This window comes from Ahaetulla prasina, chromosome 4 (genome assembly GCF_028640845.1).
Source record: "Ahaetulla prasina isolate Xishuangbanna chromosome 4, ASM2864084v1, whole genome shotgun sequence".
NCBI classification, from domain to species: Eukaryota; Metazoa; Chordata; class Lepidosauria; order Squamata; family Colubridae; genus Ahaetulla; species Ahaetulla prasina.
The window spans coordinates 71223189-71243308 of NC_080542.1; the positions used below are offsets into that span (position 1 = coordinate 71223189).

Genomic DNA, 20120 nt, shown 5'->3' on the forward strand with positions numbered 1-20120 from the left:
ACTGTCCTGGAGTCATATACCATATTTTTTGGAGTATAAGACGCACCAGAGTATAAGACGCACCTTAGTTTTTGGGGAGGAAAATATGAAAAAAGCTGATTGGCTGGTGGATCAACTTCCCGGAATACCCCCAATCAGCTGTTCTCAGAGGTGAATTTTAGCAACAGGTTCCTTGGTTGTGAGCTCTGTGCCTTGCTTTTTTTTCTGCCTCTGAAAGCCCCCGAAACAGAGCTTCAGAAAAAAAACCTCTGAAGCTCTCTGAAGCTTTCAGAGGCTTTTTGTCTGAAGCTCTGTTTGGAGGCTTTTTTTCTGAAGCTCTGTTTCAGAGGCTTTTTGTCTGAAGCTCTGTTTCAGAGGCTTTTTGTCTGAAGCTCTGTTTGGAGGCTTTTTTTCTGAAGCTTCTTTCAGAGACTTTTTTCAGCCTCTGAAATCTCTGTGTGAGAGGCTGGGCAGGCTACATTCAGAGTATAAAACAGACACAGATTTCACCCTCTTTTTTCAGAGAAAAAGTGTGTCTTATACTCCGAAAAATACGGTAATCACTTTTTGTAACATCCCCAGCTGGTTTCTGATAAGCAAACTCAATGGAGGAAGCCAAATTTCAATAATTGAATGTTTCACTTAACAACTGCAAAGATTATTTTAACAACTGTGACAAAAAAGATTGTAAAATGGGGCATTACTCACTTAATAGATGGTTTTCCTTAGTAATGAAACTTTTGGGTTCAATTGTGGTCATAAGTCAAAAACCAACTGTACTGAGATTTTCTATGGAAGGTTTGTGCTCATTAGAGGTTTTGATAATGCTAAAACTGCCCTCAGTGATTGTGGGATACCGATCTCTAAACAAATTTAATTATGCAAGATCACACATCCCAGTATTTACCATAGTCTTCCAAAAGATTTCATTCTAGTATCCTATTTATCATCTGGTATAATTCTGAAATAAGGCCTTCACTTTAGACAAGTTAGATGCATTATCTTCAGCAGTCTTGTTTACATTTAAAAATAGTCCTACATATTTAGGTTATGTCCATACTGTGATAGCTCAATAGAAACCCTGCCGTATTCTACTATACTGCTGTCTATAAGGATTCTAGATAGAGCGTCATTTATCAGATATTGAAGGAATTTCCAAGTGGGGATTACTTAATACTATTTCTTTGAGACAAGGACTCAGAAAGGTCATCTCAAGTTAATCTAGTACAGAGATCTGCAACCTTAAACATTCAAAGAGCCACTTGGACCCGTTTCCCACAGAAAAAAAACCACTGGGAGCCACAGATCCTAGGTGGGCATGGCCAACTCCATGCCACTCACTCCCACCAAGTCACATGTAAGTGGCTGGCCGCCTCTCACACGCCTTTGCTGCACTTTGGCAGAGCCTGGCCGTATACTTGAGGAAGGTCTCCTCGCTTGTGCGCATGCTCCCAGCCCCACCACAGCCGGCTGGGAGTCATGAGAGGAGAAGAAGGGGGACAGGAAGAGGGAAGCCTCCGTCATGGATCACACTTGTTCCTCAGCCAACCTGAATTTCCAAAAAGTTGCCAAAAGCAGGAAGAAAAAGAATAGTGAAGCGCCCCAAGGACAGCTTACTGGGTTTTCCGAGAGTGTGAAGAAACAGAGACAGACACCCACCCACACATGGAGAGATATATATACAGAGAGAGGGAGACCGGAGGATGGGTGAGGGTCTTTGGTGAGGCCCTCCAGCTTTCTCCAAGCCTGACCCCCGGGGTAGGCGTGTGAGGTTTGGCAGGGCCAACCCCTTTCTCTTGCTGCCCTGAGCTTCTTAAAATTGTGGCTGGGTGCTGCAGGTACGTCGCCCTTTCCGTCATCGTCCCATCCTCTAGATCCCATTTCCATCGCGGTAGCCCTTGTGTTAGTGAGGCTGGTATCGATTGCAGCTGGGTTGGGTCAGTTTCTCGGGCTAGAGAGCAGGTTGCACGTCTCCCCAAACAACCGAGGCATGCCCAGCACCAACAAAGGCTGGAAAAAGCTCCAACAAGAGTGAGGTGCCAGAGAATCAGCCCCAGCCGCTTCTCCATCCCCTGCCATCACCCTTACCTTCTCAGGCCAGGTAAGGAGTGCCAGGGAAGGGAGGGGTGGGGCCAGCCAGTGATGGGACAGGGAGCCACAGCATGTGGCTCTGGAGCTGCAAGTTGCCAACACCCGATCTAGTACTATACCACTATCTGTACAATATGCTGCTGCTCCATTGCAGGTAATCCTTGACATTTACTAAACAATTCATTTAGTGATCATTTGAAATTACAATAGCACTGAAAAAGGTGACTTATGAGCTGCAGTAGCGCAGTGGTTAGAGTGCAGTACTGCAGGCTACTTCTGCTGATAACTGTCTGCCAGCAGTGTGGCAGATTGAATCTCACCAGGCTCAAGGATGACTCAGCCTTCCATCCTTCCAAGGTCGGTAAAATGAGGACCCAGATTGTTAGGGGCAATATGTTGATCCTGTAAACTGTTAGAGAGGGCTGTAAAGCACTATAAAGCAGTATATAAGTCTAAGTGCTATTGCTATTATGATAGTTGCAGAATCCCCATGGTCACGTGATCAAAATTCAGATTCTTGGCACCTGGCATGTATTTGGCTGCAGTGTCCCCGTCATATGATCACTTTTTGTGACCTTCCGAGAAGCAAAGTCAATAGGGAAGCCTCATTCATTTAACAACTGTGTTATTAACTTAACTGCAGTTATTCACTTAACTGTGGCAAGAAAGATCATAAAATGACGCAACACTTCCTTAACAATGAGTTGCTTAGCAATATAAATTTTGGGCTCAGTTGTGATTGTAAGTTGAAGACTATCTGTAATTATGTTTGGAACTTCCTATGATACCACTTTTATTTTTTATTTTATCTGTTCTTAATTATTTTAGATCCTATTATACTTATTATTTTTCTGTTTTACCTAGATGAAAATATATGTTAACTATTAGATATTTTAGTATATCGGATCTTAGGACTGCAATAAAATGATTTGATCTGATTTACAGCTACCATATGTAAATTCTTCAGTAATTCTTTCCATGAGCTACCTAGTACCGGTATTTATTGATCGATAGAAAATATCTCAACACATATCAGTTGCCTTGCCTCTTCCTTCTTATTCTTCCTTCTTACACATAAACAAAAAAAAAAATCTAAATACAATACTAGAAATATAAAATCATTTTTATGTAAACGTTTTCTAAAGCATCAAATAAACAAATTTGCATTGATCTGAAGTTTTAAGGTAATTTATTCTTACCTGAATATGTGCTTTCTGCAATTCTTTCAAGTGTTCTGAACTTCTTTCCTATTAACTGGGAACTGGCATCTGTACTTGGGAAGTGCTTTAGATCAGGATTCATATGTTTCTCCTGGTGGGGGGGTTGGGGGAGAGGATATATATTTAGCCACATTATTGAGCTGGAATGCATGTGGAGATAAATGCATAATAAAATAAACACTATCCTTTATTAACATATTTGTGCAATCTCAATCTCTCTCTCTCTCTGTGTATATATACAGATGTTCCCAGAATTGCAATGTTCCCAGCATTGCTCCCAGAAGCACGAAGCTGTAAACACCTAGCCTGAAGATGACGAATGAGACTTCGTCAAAACGTCGCCAAGACACTTCCAATTTTACGCGGGAGAAAACCCGAATAACCAAAGACCTACATACAAACACCCGCGAAAATCTCAGAAAACACACACACACACACATGCTGCCATATATAGGATGTATGAAAACTTTGGCACTGTAGGCTAATTAAAATGGTTTATTAATTTTTTTTCAGAGAAAATGTTATTGTGCATTTCTTAAAATAAATTTTATTATCATACTAATTTTATCTCTGTAGGCTTTTTCTTGTGCTGTTCTCCTTTTTCAGCACTCCACAAATTGGTCCAGTCAAAGCGACCCCGTATACATTCAAGTTCTCTTTCACGTTCCTAAATAAATCAAGGAAAAAATAAATGTAATGTGAACATTTCTGCAGTAGATATCCAGTGTCAAAGACTGAACAATATACATGATTTTACATATAATTAAGTACATACTTGTTTGAGCTGCTGGGCTACACTGGAAGCTGAAGATGCTTCATTCTGCCTAAAGAGTCTTTCTTGAATTGTCTTTGTGTTTGGAGTGATAATTGGAGTTCTGTAACTTCCTGCAATAGCAGGATTTTGTGCAGTATTGTCCTGGCAACGCTCCCCAAAACGTTCCAGAAAAGGCTTAATGCTTGAACCTCCTATAATAATAATAATAATAATAATAATAATAATAATAATAATAATAATAATAATAATAATAATAATAGGTTTTTCTTTGTTAACAAGTTAAGGTTCTTTATCACCAAGAAAGAATAGAGGCCATAATGAATATATAAACTATAAAGACTTAACTAAGACATCACAAAACCCATAAAGTTTATATGTACTTAATGTATACCTTGCAACCTACTCTGTGCCAAAGAGTATATTTTTATATATAAAAACACTGAAAACTGGGACCAATCTGTGCAAATCCTTTATTAAACTCCATGGTTTTCTGAATAGATCATGATCATAAAATCTGAGTACAAATGTTTTCCAGCCACATGTAGTTCAAGAGAACTAGTTGCATCCAATACTAAATGCTTGGCTATCAAACATTACTATAAAACTTGTTTTAAGACTTGAAATGCAAAGACAAGTAATCCTCCAGTTACAGTGATTGGGAGCTGGAACTTTCATCACTGTGAGGTCGTCATTAACTGAGTTGAGCCTGATTTTTATATTTTTTGCATGGTTATTAAATAAATCATGCAGTCATTTAGCAAATCTCCATTAACTTTGTTGAAAATCCTAAGGATACAGTGTATACTTCTTAAACAGAAGCCCAGTTACATTTATAAAACATCAGTATTGTTAATAACTATTAACAGCATCATACTGTAGTTATGTAATATTTGGCCCCAGAATACACAAAAACTAATTTTAAAAAATTACTAACTTGCTTGGTTGAGTCAAGATAATAAGAGTTATATTAATATGTCTAGAGAGGTTTTTATCTCAACTACCTTGCTTCACTTCATTTCATAGCTTCCTGCTATGCCATTCTAGCACACATTCTGTGGATATAACATTATTATTAGATTTTTAACCTTGCCTTTATAACTTCGTAAGTAACTCAAGGTAGTAAATGTACATAATACTCCTTCATCCTCCTTTTCCCCACTAAACATCTTTGAAAGGTGGGTTGGGCTGAGAATGATTGACTCAAAATTGCCCAGCCGCCTTTCATTCTTAAACTGAGACTAGAATTCAGTTTTCTGATTTCTAAGCTGGCACCATAACAACTACAGCAAATTGGCTTATAGCCAATACAAATATTTTAAAATTATATTAAACATATAGAATGTGTATGTTACAAAATGTAGTTTATATGATTTGTAGAATTAAGTATATTTAATATTGAAATTACAAATAATCATTGTCCAGGGATATTATTTTGCACTACCTTTTAGGGGAATATGCTAAAGCCATTTTTGTATATCGGATTGCAGGTTTTCACCTGTAAGTCTTAATCAGCACAATCAAACTTAACTTCAAATCACTTTCTGAAAAGAATTTTGTCCTTGCTTAACATGCAATTGGTTTTATGTGCTAAGTGGAATTGCTCAATATCCATTTAAAAAAATTGTTTTAAGAATTCTATAAACAGGATAAAAACTGATAAATTACATAGAAGGCTAGAAACAACAGATGTAACACTCAGATTATTAAGTAACCAGATATATATTAGAAGCTTTACAGAAATATATCTTGTATACAAGTACCTAGTTATAAAAAAACCTACCTATAAAACCTACTTAAAGTATCATTTTTTTTACCTGGTGTGGTGGGCTTATCTTTGTAGTCAACTTGTACATGTGTTTCTTGTATTTGCTCTTCTTTGGCAGGAATTTGAGATTTTGGTGTTGGGTTAAGATTGCCCTTTTCTTTTAGATTTGGTACCTCAGTTACTTTAGAATGGCTGCTAGTAATTCCTGAGGCGTGTGTTACAGAACTATTAGTTCCTTCCTAGATAGTTTGAATGGGGAAATCTGTTAGTTTAAAATGGCAACTAAAATTATTTTAAACATTTTTATTGTTTTTAAAACAGTTTCCAGATGCAATGAATTCTTTTGTGGAAGCATTAATCCAAAACCAAAAATTTTAACTACTAGTAGTTTACTATTTTACTCTGACTTTTCCACAGTATAATGTGAACAGGTGTATGTGACAGTATTATCAATTTTAGTGTAAAGTACTTACAACTTATTAAAAGATTCTCATAAATTCACATTTTAAACAAAACTTATTCCCTATTAAGCATGGTTTGAATGACAATCCAATATTCTTTAACTTCATTTTAGCAGTCTATATAGGAAATATACAACATTAAAATATGGTAACTTACCAATATCCCAGAGATTGCTGACTTATCCACAGCCGTTTGTGAACAGGATGCAGCATCCTGCTTCACACTACCACAATTGATTCTAGCAGATGCTCCACTTGTAGTGGACAATTTGGAAAAACAAGTAGTACCAGGCTGTTCTTGTGTATTGTTTTGCTTTGCAGATGGATGGCTTAGATCATTTTCCCAGGAGCCAATTGTAGCAGCAAGGTTAGCTAGACGGCCCCTTCTTCCTATTGGTGTATCAGTTATTGCATTAAGTTGTTTGGGTGGGGAGATGACACATTCCTTTGATAGGATAGGTGTTATGGAAATGCTTTCGGGCAAATCTGAAAATTGAAACAATAAAGAATATTTTAATACAGAAAAGAGATGTCAAACTTTCTGAAATAGAAGTATATATATTTAGACAAATCCTTCTTTTCAGTTATTTGTAAAGAAAAAGCACACAATCCAAGAGAGTAGATTACCTTGTCCTTCTTGCCCGCTCCAGGAAAGAGACAAAAGAAAGTACATTTATTACAGAACTCTGACACTTCAAAACATAGTCTTAATATAAAAAGACACTTGGAGTATTCTAAACCGAATACAGTAGAAATAAATTTCAGAGAGATTTATCCTTAGCCATTAAACAAATCTATAATAATTTGTAGAACAATATTTCTGAGACTACTTCCATGCCACCAGTTTCTACCTCCAAATCCCTCACAAAGGTAACTAAAACTAATTGGAATCTTTTTCCTTCATGAAACCTGAAATGCAGAGCACATTAAAAAACAATGACTCAATCCCTAACCTGGCCTATTCTAGAATCAAATTTCAATTGTTGGATTCTATAGCCAAAATGGGTGTTGTATGTATATGTATATGTGTGTATATGTATGTATGCATGTATATGTATGTATGTGTGTGTGTGTGTGTGTGTGTGTGTGTGTGTGTGTGTATATATATATATATATATATATATATATATATATATATATATATATGTGTGTGTGTGTGTGTGTGTGTGTTTTCTGAGGTTTTCGCGGGTGTTTGTATATAGGTCTTTGTTTATTCGGGTTTTCTCCTGCGTAAAATTGGAAGTGTCTTGGCGACGTTTCGACGAAGTCTCATTCGTCATCTTCAGGCTTCAGCTTCGTGCTTCTGGGAGCAATGTGTGATTGCAGCTGTTTCTTCCTTTTTAACTGCTAGTGGGGGTTTGATTTGCTCCCAGAAACACGAAGCTGAAGCCTGAAGATGACGAATGAAACTTCATCAAACGTCGCCAAGACACTTCCAATTTTACGCAGGAGAAACCCGAATAACCAAAGATATATATATATATATATATATATATATATATATATATATATATATATATATATATATATATACATATACATGTATGTATGTATGTATGTATGTATGTATGTATGTATGTATGTATGAATATAGATGTATGTATGTGCATGTGCGTCTGTCTGTCTGTCTACCTACCTACCTACCTACCTAGCTACAACTGTTCAGGTCCAGTGGACCAATCCCAATGGTGCATAGCAGAGTTATTGCCGTAAGTCAAATAACAATTGTATCAAAACAAAGCAATGGCTCACACACATAACTCTGGTTTTTAAAATGATATTGGCAGAATTACTAAACATTTGCAATCATGCCAATTTCAAATCGGATTACTTTTTTTCCTCTGTAGGACAATACTTTGTAGCCAAACTAAACATAATTTTTTAAAAGTTTCAAGCGTTGCTTTTTCACATAACATTTGCTCCCATATTTCACTGCTAGTTTTAGTTTAGTTTTCAGTGTCTTAGCATGAAACATATACCATTATCCCAGCAGCGTCGCTGTTCTGCCAACTTCTGCATACGTGTTTTAACTGAACTAACAGAAGTCAGTTCAGATGTAGAGTTGTGTTCTTCAGTCTCTGAGGATGAAGCAGCAAGCTGAGAAGTAGGAGTCATTTCAAGAAGAACTGGGTTTTTCGAGGGCAAATTAACTGGATGCATATTCTCTGAATTAGAAACTGAAATTTCTGCATTGTCTGAACAATGTCTTTTGGATGGTGATGGCTTTGCATTTGGTTTTGCTATAGAAATTTTTTTGGGGGGGAAAAGACAAACAATAGAATATGTTTGTAACTAGAATAGCCTAAATGCAACATTAAGTTAAAAACAAATTCAGATTTCACAGACCAGAATATAAATTCAGTTTACAGGCTTCTAATTAGTTTAACAAGCTTATCCTGCTAAGTAACTATTTTTTCCCAGTTATGCCTCATAGAAAAAAAAAGGCTTTTCATTATTAATTCATGTCCACTGATCATTGATAAAAAAATTTACTTTCTGAAGCCAGATCCAAATTTGGGTAAACATTAAAAACAGAAGAGCTATTTGAAAACCTAGATGTTTTAAAACTTGAGTTTCATAATTAATTAATTACTGGACTTATAGGTGATCTGAGTCATATAACTCAAATATATAATTTGGGATTAAATAAAATTTAAAAAGAAATTTAAAAATGTAATTGCCTTCACTTTTAGTATAATAGAAACCTGGAAAGGTACTCACAACAACCTGTAATGCATATTCCTGCTCCATATTTAGTTTATGGCATTTTAATATAAATTTGCTATAAAGAATAAGGCAAGTGTGGTTTAAGAATTGGCAAAATTTTACAATATTGTGATGAAAAATACCTTCTTCATTAGACTGAAGTGACTGATTACCAGCTTCTGATAAAGGCTCTCTATTTCTTTTTGTTTGAGCCATATTCCGGACTCCTGCTGTGGAACGTCCAGCCATCAGCTTCTGTAAATTCTCCCTCCTGGCACGAGTTCGTTCTAACAGTTTCTAAAAAGTTCATAAGGATGATCAAAGGTAAATATTTCCTAACAGTTATAGTGATTTTTGTATAAGATAGTTTTATTTATTTGTGATAGTTCTTTATAAAAACAAACAACCTATGATTTTTGTCCAATGAGAAACTAATATAATGAGATCTATCAACTGGAATACAGGTAGTTCTCATTTAGCAAGTGTTGATAGTTACTACAGTGATGAAAAAGTAATTTTGCAACAATTCTATTGTATCTTTGTAAATTTGTAAAGCAAAGGAAAGCTTTGAAAAGTAACATCATAAACACAAATACTATTTTGCTTCAATAAGTTTCCAGACTGTTGTGATTGCTAAATGAGGACTAACTACATTTTATTAAATTTCAATGAAAAAAGTGAGATTACTTAGGTGCTTAGTTTATTCTGTGTTTTATTAAATTAATTGAACTGCAGAACAATAAATAATAAATAAATAAATCCATAATAGTAAACATTTTACAAGTTCTGCGTAATCAAGACAATGTTTAAATTTAAATTAAATATATCTGTAAAGGGAATATACCCTAATATCAATGCAAAGGTATCATAAATATGTCACACGATTCTAAGATTTTTATTTTTAGTCAGTTTTCAACTCCTGGTAACAAATAGCAAGATTTTTTGGAAGCGGCTTGCCATTGCCTCCTTCCTAGACCTGACAGACAGTGACTGGCCTAAGATTGCCCAACTAACTTCATTCCTAAAGTGAGACATCTGTTTTCTAACTTGATGTCTTAATCACTGAACTAACTCTTATATAAGATTACCTTAATTAATAATCATATAATTGAAGGTTGTATCCTTACCAGGCAAGTTTTAGCCATTAATACGGAGACACCCCTGTGCAGATCTTGAGGGATGGAACTAGTCCTTGGTTACATTCTCAAGAAACCTAGCAGACATAGACCCTCTGATGTATTTCTAAGGCCTTAAATTGTATTATCTCCTGTTTTACAAGGTGAAAGCATTCATTGCTAGCAGCTCAGCATCACCTTCTACTTTACTTGGATTTTCTTTTGTAATGTTTCTATATTTTGCCTTATCTTTTTTAAAAATATAATTTACTTTTTTCTCCAATGAGATTAAGCTATGTCTTAAGGAGGGAAGAAAGGGCTAAATCTATAATCATTTGCTTCTCTCTTAAGTAGGCAGGAGGTATTTAGTGAAACTATTTGTTTTTTTAATTGTTTAATTGTCAGAAAGTAGAGATTGCCCTCAGAAGATAGTTGGTGACCTAAAGGGCATCAAGTTGCCACCCCAAAGGCAAGAATCAGGAGTAACACAACACCCAGAAGACTTCTAAGATGAGATCTTATTTATTATGATTCATAATTAATAATCGACCAATTTTTATTTGGTCTCAGACCAGCAAATAAAGGAAGAAAACCACAATTAATTAGGATAAAAAGAAAAGGAATAACTATTATAAAATACCCAGGAAATATTAAAAAAATATATCTTGACATAGTGTACAAATGATGGTCTAGTACTTAGCTGTGGTTAAAGAAATAAAATTAGATTGAACCAATAATAAGAATTTAAGATAAAACAAGTTAGAATTGTTCTAATACAGGGGTGTCAAACTGTGATGAGGCCAAATCCAGCCCATGTGGCTCTCCTGGAAACTGCAAAGGTCCAGCCTGCCTCACTTCAGCCCAGCCTACTCCATCCCGGCGTCTACATGTGCTCACAGGCCCAGTTATCTGTTGCCATGGGCAGAGAAACTAAAGTAGATTGTGCGACTACGGTTAAGAAAAATAGTTCAGACCTTCCAACCTCACGAGATTTTTTTTGTGTGAGAAGTTGGAAGAGCTGAACTATTTTTTTTTTTACTGTAGTCCTACAGACTACTTTAGTTGCTCTGCATGAGACAGCGGCGAAAGGAGCTGGAAAGGTTAGTGAAGAGGGAAGCGGCTGCCCTAGTGGCAGTGTGTGTAGGTGCGTGTGCATGTGCGTGTGTGAGAGAGGGGAAAGGGGGCCTGGCTGAAGGGCCCTCAGGTAGGGCGGGGCGGGTGGAGCAGTTCTGCACCCCCTGCCTTGCTTCTTCCTCCATCCACCCACCCGTCTCATTTCATTCTTTGCCACGTCTTCTCCTTGCTCGCCTCTGTAATCTAGTAGGAGGCTAAGCAACGGACTGGTGTGATGGCCAGTGATGGGGTGTGTGTGTGTGTGTGGATTATGAAGCAAGGCAGAGGGGTGCAGAGCTGCTGGCTTACTTGAGTGTCCTGCCAACCAGGCACTGGGGGGGGGGGAAGAGAGAGAGAGAGGGAGAGAGATATCGCTAAACTGTGTGTGTTTGTATGAGAGAGAGAGTGTGCAATCCCTGCTTTGGAGCATTTAAGCTGATGGTGGCAGCGGCAGGGGAAGGAGCTATTTTTCTCCTCATCCTCCCCACTGAAGCCACAGCAGCCACCTAATAATTGCCCACCCCAACCAGCCAGCCAGCAGCACCTGACCTGCACCCTGCCTAGCCAGCTGGTGCAAAGTCTCACTGTTCTTCTCCTCCTCCTCATCCTTCCCGCCCAAGCAGCAGCAGGTTCTACAGGACAGGGTCTCATTTCTGCCCCAGCGCAGCAAATTCTGGCAGGTGGACATGGGTGTGAAGGTCCTGGCCCTGCAGTGCTTCCTCGCTCAGTCGACGGCTCCATTCAGCCTCCGAACAGTAAGGCTGGCCCACATAAGTAAGCTGTGCACCAGAGCCCTGGATGGCGTTGGTTCCTCCACCCAGCCGATTCTGATTCCACGGCTGGCTGTACTGTTTTGGAGTCTTTGTCCGGATGGGCAGGCAGGGATATTTCCTAAAATATTTCATTCTTCTAGGAGGCTGTGTGTGCTAACTTTCTTCAACATTATAAAACTTTATTTTTTTCCATATAAACATACATATATTTAATGTAGTGACAAACAGTTCATATTTTAATTAAAAGGGGAATATTTTTGCTTCTAGAAATGTTTATATTCAAATTTGGCATAATAGAGAGCAAGACTCAAATTCTATGATACTGAATTAGAGTAAATATGAATAAATTACAAAAAAAAAACTTGTCCTGGGACTACAGAACCAAAAGGAGAATTCTGGTTTGACCCACCTACAATACTGTATTACAGGGGTGTCAAACTCAATTTCATTGAGGGCTGGATCAGCACTGTGGTTGTCCTCTGGGGATTGGGCGTGGCTAGGGGGTATGGTGCACTTGATATCGCTCATGTGGGTGGTACTTGTGGGGACTGGGCAGGGTTAGGGAGGGAATCCAAGGGTCTCCGTTGGGTTGGGCGGTGGTTGGGAGGCTCGTCCCACAGGATGAGGTGAGGTGAGGCAGAGGGCAGGGCAGCTACAGCCAGAAACCCGTCGTCCACTGTGCGCTTACTGCCCTTTCTGTGCAGGGAGGATGGTTTCCGGCTGTATACGCAGCCTGCCAGCCCCTGAGCTAGTGCATGCTGTAGCTCTGGAGCCCACTGCCATCACCACATTAGCTGTTCAAGCAGCAAGTGGTGGAGGAGAGGAATGTGATGCTGACCGCTAGACGTGCTAACTCCGTCCCACTGTCTGTTTTGGCTTGCAGTTGGAGAGCAGGTCACTGCTGGTCATCTTCTCCTTGGCCCTCTCACAAATCTTGCCCTTGATCTGCACCTGGAATGTGTTTCTCTCGCGCACCCGACCTCAGTGGCTCACAGTGGTGCCAAGTGGTGCTACATTGGCTGCACGAGAGGGGTGGTTCACTAGCAGGAAGTGGAGGAGAGTGTGGTGCTTTGAAGAACCGAGGTGACGCAGTGGTTAGAGTGCAGTTCTGCAGGCTACTTCAGCTGACTGCTAGCTGCATTTCAGCAGTTCGAATCTCACCGGCTCAAAGTTTACTCAGCCTTCCATCCTTCCGAGGTGGGTAAAATTAGGACCCAGATTGTTGGGGGCAATATGCTGACTCTGTAAACCGCTTAGAGCGGGCTGTAAAAGCACTATGAAGCGGTATATATGTCTAAGTGCTATTGCTTTCCTGCCTGGTACCAACTCCAACAAGAAGTGCCCGATGGGGCTTCCCCAAAGCATAGCGAGTGGCAGGGTAGGAAGCAGCACCCAACCCACAGCTGAAGAAGACCTTTGAGCCACAGGCACCGGTTCCAGCAGCATCCTGCCAAGCAGAGGGAAGTCCCGCTACCCCCCCTAGCTGCCCTACTGTTTACTGGACGTCGCATCTTCCAGAAATGCCATCCAAGCAGGGAATTTGGCTGCAACCCTCAGCTCAGAACAGAAAAGCAGAGGTGGGGCTACAAGACAGAAGGTTGCCTTCAATCCAGGAAAGAGACCAGTCTCAGGGGCTCCATCTGAAGGAGATCCATTGGTTGGCAGCATCCCAAAAGTGCTCTGGAGCTGCTGCTTCGCAGGGCAGAGCGGGGCTCAGCTCTTCCCGCCTTGCAGCCTTGGTGAAGGAGGTGTATCATTTGTGGCAACTCCACCGCCACTTGGCAGATGCGGCCAGCCTGAAGGAGGTGAAGCAGTCAGCTAGAAAGCAGCTGCCCCAACCTCCTCACCTTGTTTTGGCCTGCAGCAGCGGCAGTAGCCAGAAACAAAGAACGCGGTTTGGCCTGCTGGATGCCCTGGGCACCTGTCCTGACCATATAGGATGAAGCAGGCAGGTCCAGTGGTGCGCATCATGTGCCCCTCTCTGTGACTCTGCCTGCTGCCAACATGCCTGTTTCCTGGAGGGCCAGCTGCGGATTCCCTGCTGCCGGACATCTCCCCCCCCATGCACACATAACTTGAAACTCCAGTGTGGCCATCCCGGAAACAATAAAGGGGCCAGCCCACGTCACTTTGGCCTTGCCCATCCCATCCTGGCAGGCGTGCATGTGTATAGGATGACACACACACAGGGTGCCCATCCCCTCCTGGTGTGAACGTGGATTCCTGCTGCCTCCTGTACATACGTGCGCCCACAGGGATGGGCCAAACCAAAGCTACAAGGGACAGCCCATTACTGTTTCCAAGATGGCCGCGTGGGCCAGATCTGACCACATCACAGGCCAGATCTGGTCCACGGGCACTCCTGCTATATTAGGAAGTTGACTGTTATTGAGATGCGGAATCTCTTACTTCCAGAAAACACAAAATAGGAAAGAGGGTCTTTTACGCCCCAGCCAGGAATGTTTGCTCATTTCTAATCTACAGTAATTTTTTCCTAGCTGTTGTTATTCCTTTTGTACCAGTTTATAGGACAATGAGGCTATAATCAGGGCTGTTAAATTTTAATATTTTGCAGTATTTAGAAACTAAGGCAATTTTAGGTCTAATATGATAGTTTAGATTATTTGATAACTGATCTCTTTGTACAAGAGATGCAAATAAAAATTTCTGAATTTGTAGTTACTTGAATTAATTTGAGTCCTGCTCTAAAAGTAATACCCAACTTTTGTAGAATGAAATTATAAGTTTTTTTAAAGAATGGAAGTTATTTTAATGGAAACCCAGTTTGTGGTTGATCAACTTGTTCTATTTACATCCTTAGCTCTGAAACTTAAATATTATATACTGTAGAAAACTTTCTGAATTTTAAGTTATATTAAAATAATTTTAAACTGAATTTTTAAGCAACTCAACTTGTTTGCTTTTGTGTTTCTTTTCATCTTGACAAGCCAACAGAAAAGCAATTCAGAAATGCCACACCCATTCATTCACTCTCCCCTCCCCTGAGTCAAGTCATGAAAAAGGCATGAGTCAAGACATGAAAAAGGCGCAGTTTGAGAGCAGTTTTTTTTTTAAAAAAAACTGCTAAAACATTCCTGATCAGAACTATGTGTTATGTATGCAGGACTTATGGAAAGTACCATTGGTATTAAAATTGGTATTTGGTATTAAAACACCAAAAATTGGTATTAAAACAAATCAAGCTCTCAATCCCATAGAATAAATAATCTTTGTTAGAAATGAGGAATTGAAAGACTCATGCAACAATTCTACACTGGATTACAATACTCAGAAGTATTGCAAGTTAAATACAAATTAATTGAATTACATTTCATGAATGCATTGCATTCATTGCCTTTTAGTCGAAACAGAATCGCCATTTATTAGATTTAGATTTAATTGTAACTAAGGGCGCATAAATCAGGTTTGTGGGGGGGGGAGGAATTGCTTCTCTTCATACTATCCTTTCTTGGTAATATTTTCTTTCCTATCTCAAGAACGGAATATATGCGGCTCTGGATTGAATATGGAGTCCTTGGTGCTCTGTAAACTCGCTTGTCTGCTTGCAGATGTTTTCTTACCCTAAAATTTCCTCTTCCCAATCAGTTTTTTTCCACTAGCACTGTTCTCACCTTCTCTACACTGCACAATGTGCCCATCTTTCTCATTACCCACCTCCTCTGTCCTCGGTCACACTTAACAACCGACTCATCAAACCATTAAGTAGAGGTAATCACGTACCTCGGTGAAAGGATCCATCTTTAGAAGTATCCCCTACTGCCGCGGTAGCCGCTCGCTTCGTCTGCAACCAAGCTACTTCACTATGCTTACCAAATGATAACTGCTGTTAAATTTGAATTTCAGCGCCTGCTACTGGAAAGCTGCGTACTAGACATGCGCCTCACCCCCGAGCGGCTGTTGCTCCGCCCACCCCAAACCCATAATAGAATGCCTTGTCTCACGCGCGTGAAGTTCAATTCTGCTAAAGCGATCGTAGAAAAGTGAAGAGAATGATTGACAAGAGTTTTAGCCAATGATTCACAAGCCATATTCCCCAGGTTGCGTCTTCGCATTTTATACCCGCCCAGTCTTAGGGCTTATGGCGTCCTTATATGGTTATGGTTCATAATCGGTTTATGAAATTGGCGGACCCTTAAAAATGGCCTTTGCATAATTTTAAAGTTTCAGAAATAGGAAATCCTAGTTGCAGTCCTGTATAAGGTCAGCATCCTTAATGCTTTCTGATTTCTATTGAACTTCGATGGGGCAACCTGCTAGTGAGGAAGCCCGGCGATATTTTAGTTTTCCTCTAACTTTTGAAAATCGGGGGGGGGGTATAATTCCACTAACTTTACGAAATAAATAAAAGCGGTGACATTCTAATATTGCAGATCTTCGTCAGTTTTATCTATTGTACTCAGTGACACGTTTGTAAGATTTGCACACAATCTAGAACTCGGATATCTCCTATGGTAGTTCGGGGCGCGGCAAAATATAGGAATTAGGAAATTAACTGTTCAAAACCCATGGATTTGGGAGAATTAGCTTTATGGTTTAACAACAAATCTAGACCAATCTAACTAGTTCAGACTTTTGTGGCTTGTAAACTCGTGTAATTGTAGATAGTAAAAACAGGAAAATATTGTGGGTTCTAGACATTATTGCCATTGTCTAGGGCCGTTTAGTTATCCTGAAGAGAAAGGTGTATATACATTTTGTATTTTCAACAACATGCCAGATAAAGAGATCTGTTTTCCTAGTCGGTTGGTGTAAGCTAGTTTGCTCCCTGGGTGCAGGCACACAAGGCCAAACAGAATGAACTAGCAATTTAGGCAGTCAGGACTGCATTGTATCTAGCATGTAGATTTCCCTGACATTGTATGCCATACATTAATGCTTTATTCAGCACTTATTAGTTGATTTAAGAGACCTGTTTTAATAGTAGAAATTGTATGTAAGAAGCAAACAAGAAGAAATATATTGTTTATTGTCAAATGGATCAGCAGATGTAATATGAAATGTAGATTGGTTCAAATATGAAAATAACTGAATGTAAGATATAAAATTGAAATGCTAGTAAATGATGTATGTAAGAAGCAAAAAAAGAAGTATATTGTTTATTGTAAAATGGATCAGCAGATGTAATATGAAGTGTAGACTGGTTTAAATGTCAAAATAATTGAAATTAAGATATAAAATTGAAATGCTAGTAAATGAGGAAAATAATGTTGGAATAGGAACTAAGGAAAGTAAGAAGTGGAAGGTTAATTTAGTTAAAAGGTTTCAATGTAAAAATGGAATAAGTTGAAACACATTGTTAATAGTTTAAAAATGTGATGGGGATTTCGAGAAATATATTTAATAAGTGGAGAAAAAATTGGGGTTGCGTGGATACCATTGTGGAAAATATTGAATTGAAAATGAATACAACAATGGAGAGAGAATGGAAGGAGGAGTAGAGGGATAGAAGGAGGGGAGAAGAGAGGAAGGAGAGAGAGGAATAGAAGAAAAGGAAAAGGAGAGGAAGAAAGGGAGGGGAAACGAGTAGGAGAGAAGGTTAGAAAGGGAGGAAAGAAGGAAGAGAGGGAAAAAGAAGGGGAAGTAGAGAAAAAATAGGAGAGGAGGAAAGAAGAAAATAGAGGATAGAAGAAGGGAGGGAAGAGAAAGAGAAGGATTGTTGTAAAACAAGAGAGATGAAATGGTACAAAGGCAACCTCGAGCATGCTTAAATTTATTAGGATAAAGAGTAAATTAATATGAAAGTTAAAAGAGAATATATATGATTGACAATGGATAACTAATTGAAATAATGTTAAGAAATTAGGATTTGAGGGCAGATGGTGATGCTCTTTATATAATAAGTATAGAAGTATTAAGATAAAAAGTAGGCAAAAATAACATTTTGGCAGAAACTAACTATGTAAAGTGTATTTGGAAATGACAGATTGTATAAGATATGATACGGTCAATACTCTTCATAAAATATGTGGGTGTATGTGAAAGAAAAATCAATAAAACTTGATTTAAAAAAATAATTATTATGCTTTATTCATCCAGTATGCATGCAATTGTAATAAATGTGACCTCTGAAACCAATCATCTATACATGTATCAATTTCTGTTATTGCCATGGGGATTATAAATTGTTTTCAGGCTTATTTTGATTTGTTACATTGACCATCCCAATTAAAAATGTTGATAAACAGCAACAAAAACACGCAAAACAACAACATACTTGACCTAATTAAAAAAAATAGCAATAATCAAAAGTACTACATTCAGATGTACATCAAGAATAGTACATAATGTGAGCCAAAGACTTGCGTAACTATTAAAAAGCCTTCCTTTAATCCATAGACCTTATGTGTCATTTGAGGGATGGACTCTTAATATAATATAATATAACAACAAAGTTGGAAGGGACCTTGGAGGCCTTCTAGTCCAACCCCCTGCCCAGGCAGGAAACTCTACACCATCTCAGTCAGATGGTTATCCAACATTTTCTTAAAAATTTCCAGTGTTGGAGCATTCACAACTTCTGCAGGCAAGTCGTTCCACTTATTAATTGTTCTAACTGTCAGGAAATTTCTCCTTAGTTCTAAGTTGCTTCTTTCCTTGATCAGTTTCCACCCATTGCTTCTTGTTCTACCCTCAGGTGCTTTGGAGAACAGCCCAACTCCCTCTTCTTTGTGGCAACCCCTGAGATATTGGAACACTGCTATCATGTCTCCCCTAGTCCTTCTTTTTATTAAACTAGACATACCCAGTTCCTGCAACCGTTCTTCATATGTTTTAGCCTCCAGTCCCCTAATCATCTTTGTTGCTCTTCTCTGCACTCTTTCTAGAGTCTCAACATCTTTTTTACATCGTGGCGACCAAAACTGGATGCAATATTCCAAGTGTGGCCTTACCAAGGCATTATAAAGTGGCACTAACACTTCACGTGATCTTGATTCTATCCCTCTGTTTATGCAGCCCAGAACTGTGTTGGCTTTTTTAGCAGCTGCTGCACACTGCTGGCTCATATCTAAATGGTTATCCACTAGGACTCCAAGATCCCTCTCACAGGTACTACTATTGAGCAAGGTACCACATATACGGTACCTGTGCATTTTGTTTTTTTTTTTGCCTAAATGTAGAACCTTACTTTTTTCACTGTTGAATTTCATTTTGTTAGATAGCGCCCAATGTTCAAGTCTGTCAAGATCTTTCTGTAACTTGAGCCTATCTTCTGGAGTGTTGGCTATTCCTGCCAGCATGGTGTCATCTACAAATTTGATGAGTTCCCCATCTATCCCCTCGTCCAAGTCATTGATGAAGATGATGAAGAGTACTGGGCCTAAAACAGAGCCTTGGGGTACTCCATTGCATACTTCCCTCCATGTGGATGTAGTTCCATTGAGGACTGCACATTGAGTGCGGTTGGTCAGCCAGTTACGAATCCATCTGGTGGTGGTGCTATCTAACCCACATTTTTCTACTTTATCTAGTAGTGGGTTATGGTCTAGTTTATCAAATGCTTTACTGAAGTCCAAGTAAATTATATCGACAGCATTCCTCTGGTCTACTAATTTTGTCAAAGAATGCAATAAGATTAGTCTGGCATGATCTGTTTTTTTTTTTAATTTGCATTTATATCCTGCCCTTCTCCGAAGACTCAGGGCGGCTTACACTATGTCAAGCAATAGTCTTCATCCATTTGTATATTATATACAAAGTCAACTTATTGCCCCCAACAATCTGGGTCCTCATTTGACAAACCCATGTTGGCTTTTGGTTATTACTTTGTTTGCTTCTAGGTGTTTGGTGATTCGTTGCTTGATTATCTTAACAGATTCACTCTCAATATTCAGATTTAACAGTTCACAAGAACAGGGCCCGAGTGTGGCCCTGGCTATGGTATACAAAGATTTTATAGATGATAACCAGTACAATGAAGTAGTGCAAGACACCACCTGGTAGCCATTGCAGGAAACTCAGATTAAAATAACAACAAAATTCTGTACAAGTTTCAGCTTCCAGGCTGTCTTCAAAGGTAGGATGTTGCTGCTGTCAAGCAGCTTCCCAACCTCACCCCACATTTCCATGAGGAACTGGAAATATATGAAACTAATGGAAGAGA

At 39.0% G+C, this 20120-nt stretch overlaps 1 protein-coding gene across 4 annotated transcripts in view; it reads right to left on the reverse strand.

Annotated features, from left to right (window-relative positions):
* The window catches only part of ANLN (anillin, actin binding protein), a 54618-nt gene extending 38719 nt beyond the window's left edge, over nucleotides 1-15899 (reverse strand). For 2 of the 4 annotated variants that reach the window (XM_058181437.1, XM_058181436.1), the window contains exons 1-8: nucleotides 15740-15892; nucleotides 9141-9294; nucleotides 8271-8531; nucleotides 6449-6777; nucleotides 5880-6069; nucleotides 4066-4256; nucleotides 3850-3957; nucleotides 3270-3381 (exon numbers count right to left, since the gene is read on the reverse strand). In XM_058181437.1, coding sequence (XP_058037420.1) covers nucleotides 3270-3381; nucleotides 3850-3957; nucleotides 4066-4256; nucleotides 5880-6069; nucleotides 6449-6777; nucleotides 8271-8531; nucleotides 9141-9294; nucleotides 15740-15757 — 1363 coding nt within the window. In that variant the 5' untranslated portion in view covers nucleotides 15758-15892. Of the gene's footprint in view, nucleotides 1-3269; nucleotides 3382-3849; nucleotides 3958-4065; nucleotides 4257-5879; nucleotides 6070-6448; nucleotides 6778-8270; nucleotides 8532-9140; nucleotides 9295-15739 lie in introns of all 4 variants that reach the window. The other 2 variants (XR_009154949.1, XM_058181438.1) reach the window with 2 other exon arrangements.
* Between the last annotated feature and the right edge of the window lie 4221 nt (nucleotides 15900-20120).